Source organism: Labeo rohita, chromosome 3 (genome assembly GCF_022985175.1).
Source record: "Labeo rohita strain BAU-BD-2019 chromosome 3, IGBB_LRoh.1.0, whole genome shotgun sequence".
In the NCBI taxonomy this organism is placed as follows: Eukaryota; Metazoa; Chordata; class Actinopteri; order Cypriniformes; family Cyprinidae; genus Labeo; species Labeo rohita.
Window position 1 is genome coordinate 55,193,432 of NC_066871.1, and position 6,201 is coordinate 55,199,632.

At 37.6% G+C, this 6,201-nt stretch overlaps 2 protein-coding genes across 4 annotated transcripts in view; one reads left to right on the forward strand and one right to left on the reverse strand.

Annotated features, from left to right (window-relative positions):
- Positions 1 to 6,201, reverse strand: part of LOC127162127 (GTPase IMAP family member 5) — a 269,255-nt gene that overhangs the window by 127,889 nt on the left and 135,165 nt on the right. The gene's annotated exons all lie outside the window — the stretch shown is intronic.
- nol12 (nucleolar protein 12) lies at positions 3,246 to 5,589 on the forward strand. Of its 3 annotated transcripts, none has more exons than XM_051104825.1 (6): positions 3,246 to 3,455; positions 4,270 to 4,375; positions 4,454 to 4,502; positions 4,837 to 4,973; positions 5,084 to 5,145; positions 5,247 to 5,589. In XM_051104825.1, the coding sequence occupies exons 1-6, from the start codon at positions 3,349 to 3,351 to the stop codon at positions 5,452 to 5,454; spliced, it is 669 nt and encodes a 222-aa protein (XP_050960782.1). In that variant the 5' UTR covers positions 3,246 to 3,348; the 3' UTR covers positions 5,455 to 5,589. The 3 variants fall into 3 exon arrangements, with proteins under 3 accessions (XP_050960782.1, XP_050960771.1, XP_050960776.1); XM_051104814.1 differs by having other exon boundaries at positions 3,248 to 3,455; positions 5,053 to 5,145; XM_051104819.1 differs by having other exon boundaries at positions 3,248 to 3,455; positions 5,056 to 5,145.

Here is a 6,201-nt window from a genome sequence, read left to right on the forward strand (position 1 = left end):
ACAGGCGTTAAATTATAATTACGTTTCGATAAGAAAACGATTTAAAAATTCCTTTTTGCTTTTTTATTTCTTAGATCACTAAAGGCTTCCATGTAATGCAGTTGATAATGTAATGTTAGGTTTATCATTAGACCATTTGTTTGTGTTTGTGGTATTTCCTAAACATAATGATTCAATTAGTCACCAAATGTGGCTCCAAACTCTCATGTCATGCAACGAACACATCTGTTTACCAGAGAACTGAATGTTGATACTGAATTTAATACATTTAAGTATTAGATATTCAATATCAATCCAAAACATTTGGGTAAATACACAATCATAAAATAATTGTTTTATGGATTTGTCCTCTAAGATGCAGTCACCATGTCTCTAAAATATTTCGTAACTACTGGGTAAATCAAAAGAATAACTTTATATGTAAGTTTAACTGTATTGGTGGGTAAATTCCAGACCTCTTTCCATTCAATCTGAGTATTTAGCGGATTACAAAAAGGTTTGTGTTCACGCAATGTGGTTCCACATCATTTTTTAAATATGAAAGTTATTTTATTGTCTATAATTTTCACAATAAAGGGGACAGACTCAGAAGATATATCGCCAGACGAAAGCTGAAGTATGCTGCAGTGTGTCTGTACATTTATAAGTGATCATGAATGCGATTTATTCTCACAGAAACGAATAGTTTAGCCATATAGTGGTATTCAAACTACAGATAGCATTTATAGGTTAAAACTCTTTTTAAATACACTAGCACATAAATGAACTCAAAGCTAACAGGCTTTATAGAGAATGGGAGTTTGACGTCAGCAACGCACGGCATTCTGGGACATTCGGACACGGACGCTACAGTCTGGACTGAGAAATAGTGGAGGTAGATTTTAAAATTTATATTGTACATTTAAAAACACATCAGAATGGAGAACGCTTGCTGTGACATGAACCGCCATATCTGCTGTCATGACCGGATGGAGAACCGATCTAAAATGAAGCACAATTTTATGATTTTCAGCTTAAAACAACACAATGGCGAAAGCTGCTCAATGAAAATAAACAGCTTAAAAATCTGGCTTTGTCGTTTGTATGTATTATTTATTACAGTTTTACAATTTCCAAGTGCTCACGCTATGAATAACACGTTTGGAAATGTAATTTAATTTGTGATTGGCTCATTACGATCACTGTCCTTGTTCATAAAGCAACTCATGTGATTAAACGTTACTGTTCAGCAGCTCTTTGTAAGAAATCATGTATTTGTTCAATTTAAGTCCAGTAAAACTTATTGAACTTTATCCCTCAATGAAATTAGGGCGATATGACATGGTTAAATACATCAGTGTTTCTCAATTCCATTCCTCACGTACCATCGCTCTGCATATATTGCATGGCTCTCTTATTTAACCTGATTCAGACAACCAGCTAGTCCATGACTGAACTGTGTTCTGATTAACATGGTCCCTAAACAGTGTTCATTGCTCCTCACTCCCTGAGCAGTGGAAATCAGTGGAAAAGTTTACTTAGGAATATTCATTCTTGGATTTGTGCTACACCACCACCTGCATCTTCACACACAGACGAAACGTAGAGAAGTGTGACACAATATACCTGTAAATAAATGCCATTTGAATTCAGGTCTTGCACACTTTAATGCTCGTTGAATGGAACATAAATGCTGTCTTCGAACTGTAAACAGGGTGGAATATTTCGAGTTTGCAGTGCACTTACTTTTGAACAGAACAGACATCTGAGATTCACACAAAATGTGCAGAGCGGTGGTTCACTTACATGATCAACCTATAGTGTGTTTATTTTATCGGGCAGATATATCAGTGCCACCTAGTTATTAAAAACTGCAAAAGAGAAATTAATTGGGTCCTGTGTGTGGTACAGTAGAAGGCGGCCGTGTGATTTCTGTGAGTGTGTTTGTGTTGTGTTCTGAGTGCTCGAATTAATGCAATGGATTCAAATATTAGTACATTTATTCTACGCAAGTGCAAGCAGCTCTTTAAATTATTAACGCAAATACAGTCGTTTTTTCCTCTAGTGATTTGTATGTATTGTCATTGTACGCTATTTAGCGTGTCCTATAACATGGTGGCGACTACCCAGAATGCAATGCGCAGTGACATAAACTCCCGAGCTCTATAGACCAATTATCTGTTTGTAAACATCCGGGATGCGCGCGCAGCTTGGTGCAGAAAACGCTGAGAGATCGCCTTTACAGCTAGAGAATTACAAGGATACCGCACAAAATACTTGGATTTAAAAAGAGTATAGATTATATTGATTAGATGTCATTTTCAAAATGTTATTCGCATATTACAACAGCTTGTCACCCCGCGATAAACACTGTTATTCAACAAAACTGACATTAGATAGTGGGATAGTCTTACAGACCCGATGCCGTTTTTCATTGGCGGTTCAATTGGCAGTCGGTGGAGCCATTGAATAAAAGAATAATAATAAAAAAAAAAAAAACTACATTTGATTTTATATTTCAAAATTCTGACTTTATTTTCGCAATTCCGAGATTATATCCCACAACTCTCGAGGAAAAACAACTGGTAATTCTCTCTTTTCCCCTCGGCTCAGAGTTTATATCCCACACTACAGCTTTTTTCCCTCAGAATGAACAAACTCACTAGTTAAATCGAGCTATAAAGTCCGAATTAGAAGATATAAACTTGCATTTGTGAGAAACAAAAATCAGAATTGTGAGATAACATAAAATAATGTTATGTTCAAAAGTTAATAGTAATAGGTTTAAATAATATTTCATGCTGTAGCTGTACGGCTAATACAGGACGTCCCCTATGAACAGCATATGTGAATATTATGTAGACCTATAAATCAAATTTATGCTTTAAAAGTACAGTAATTGTAACAGTTTTCATCCATTGTATGTCTTTTTAAACGTCTGTGTTTAGCTTCAAATGGCGTCTTTGACGACAGTATTATATAAAAATTCTTTGCATTCCGATTTTGACATCAAAAGGCTCAAAAATATTTGTTTTCTCTTATTCCATGGAGTTTAATTGTTTACCTCCACTTGCTACCAGTGTTTTTCTGCAACCACTATGCGCGCGCAGCTGCAAATGACGTCACTGTGAGGTCTACTCGAAACTGGTCTATAGAAGCTTTTGTTCACGGGGACTTTAATTGTACAACAGTAAGCTGATGCCAACCGCAGTTTAACTAAAGAAAAAGACTTTTATTTTGTTCAGTGTTCGCTGGAGGACTTTTATTTTGTTCAGTGTTCGCTGGAGGACTTTTATTTTGGCGCTTCCCGTTGCTCGTAGGAGCGGAAGTTTTGCAGTGTGTCACACGTGTTTATGAAAACTCAGAAAAATGGCGAAAAACGGCAAATTAAAGCAGAAATCAAAGTTTACGAGTGGCGTAAAACCGAGGAAGAAGCAGAGGAAATGTGTGCTGATGTTCGACGACAAAGACAGACAGTAAGTCGCGTTTATTCCCATCAATTACTGACTCTAATTTAAAGAGAATTAACAATCAACAGTAAATCACATTACACGGGCATTAATGTAATTACACAGACCCACATGTACGCTAATACACATACATAATAAAACAAGAATCGTGTCATTACATAAGAATATACTTAATATATATTTTCCCGTTCTTTTTTCCTTTGTGACATTTTTGTTTTATTGTTGTGATCATTGTTTTTATGATTATTCTACTTCCTTTTATGTAAAGCACTTTGAATTACCTTTGTGAATGAAATGTGCTATAGAAATAAACTCGCCTTTCTCTTTTTGCATCACTTAAAATATCAAATAAACCTAATTGACTAAACTGAAATAGAATTCGTTTCCTGCAAAGAGAATATTTTTAATGTCTTAACGATGTACTAAAATAATTAAAACTAGCCAAAAAAGCAAACAAAAACAATTAAATTATTAAATTACACAATTTTAAATTAAAGTTACAGAAAGGAAAGAATATAAAATAAAAACTTATTCAAAATATTGATATAGTTTAATATAAAGAAATGTATAGGACAAACATGATAAAAACATCAATGTAAAACTGTCTTGAACAGAGTGTGTTCATTCTTGGTTTTAGTGTTGTTATTGTTATTGTTATTGTGTAAGATCGTGTGTAGTTTCACACATGTGATATGGCAGTGTGTTGAGTTATACACACAGGTGTGTGTGCTGCAGAACTGAATGACCTGTGTGTGTTGTTTTCTGCATGATTTATGAAAGGAATGGTTGGTGTGTTTGTTTTGTCCGTGTGTCGAATCAGAGACTTCCTGACGGGTTTCCACAAGCGTAAAGTGGAGCGGCGGAAAGCGGCGCTGGAGGAGATCAAGAACAAGCTGAAGGAGGAGCAGAAGCGCGTCAGAGATGAGGTGAGAGCGTGATGAAGATGATGATGATGATGAAGGTGATTATGAGGCAGCAGCTGACAGGCTTTATTCTTCCTCCAGAGACACAAAGAGTATCTGAAGATGCTGCAGGAGCGCCGACAGGCTATGGGTGAGTGTGTGTGTGTGTGTGTGTGTGTGTGTGTGTGTGTGTGTGTGTGTGCACCTGGTATTTATCACGTTATGGGACCAAATGTCCCCACAAGGATAGTAATAGCAGTAAATGTTGAGCTTGTGGGGACATTTGTGAGGTCCCCATGAGGAAACAGGCTTATAAATCATGCAGAATGAGTTTTTTTGAGAAAGTAAAAGTGTGCACAGTCTCCTGTGAGGACTAGGTTTAGGTGTAGGGTGATAGAAAATACGGTTTGTACAGTATAAAAACCATTACACCTATGGAAGGAACCCATAAAACATGGAAACACAACATGTGTGTGTGTGTGTAGATGAAGCAGACGAGCTGGTGGATGCGATCACAGGCACTACAGAGAGCGTTCAGTACGACCATCCCAACCACACCGTCACCGTGACGACCATCAGCGACCTCGACCTATCAGCAACCAGATTACTGGAGCCAGATCAGGTGACCTTTACTGACCAATCAGCTGCTCGCTAATGAACGAGTCTAGACCGGTTAATAGTGTGTGTGTGTCTCGTTTCAGCAGAGAGAGGAAGAGCGTGAGGAGGGAGGAGGAGGATGGTGGAAAAATACAAGCCCTTCCGAAGAAAGCTGGACACCCCCTCATGTCCAAAAAGTAATGTTTGATCGATTGATTCGTGTTGAATCGGCGTGTCGTTTGACTCCTGAACGATTCTTTTGAGGAGTCGTTTACGTTCATGATCTGTGTTTCTGCAGGATCCAGAGACTCACTTCGTCACTGAACACCTTCACCAAACAGAAGAAGAACAGGAAACGGATGCCCAAACAGGAAATGAGGCAGAGAAAGCATCAGAGCGACGGGAAGTCGTCATCGTTCGCTCAGAACAAGAAGCTACGAAAGGGAAAAACCACCGTGAGAGAGCGACGCAGGCGAACGGGCCGGAACGAGCGCTATCAGGACTGACGAGCGTCAGACGACAGAGCGGCGGCGGCAGTGATTATCCGACTGACGCTCCGCTAAACTCACAGACTGTCCATCGCCGGTGTGTTTCTACTTCACGTGTTTGATACCTTAAGGACATTAAAAAGGAATCTTTCATCACAGTGTCTTACTTTCATTCCATGTCAGAATAAAGCTCGTTTACAACGACAATAACGATAACTAGAATGAATGATCGTAATCGTAACGATAACTGTAATAATGCTAACTGTAATAACTAACGATAACGATAACTGTAATTGTAATAATAAATATCACTTTGATAGTAACTTTATAATGATAACGATTATCCATTACATCCGTTATAAACGTGCGCTGCGGTTTTGTCGTCTGTCTCTTTAAATCCTCGATCGATTTTGTGATTCTGTTGTTGCTCTGTGTTGTTATTGTTATATTTGCGTTTTGACTCCGGGTTTGTAAAGTGCTGAAAGTGCCTGAATTTGACTTTTAGACATTTAAGTCTCCACCACAGAACAAAAAACAAAGGTAATGACTTTTTATCTCACAATTCTGACTTTTTTCTCACAATAGCGAGTTTACAGTTGCCAATTGTGACTTTATAACACCCAATTTAGAGTTCAGTGAGAATAGTGACAAAAGCTTGCAATTCTCAGAAATCTCACAAATTCAAAATTTTTCTAAATTACAATCTTGCAACTGTAAGTTCAGTATCTCTCAATTCTAACTTTGTCTCTGAACTGCAAGTTTATT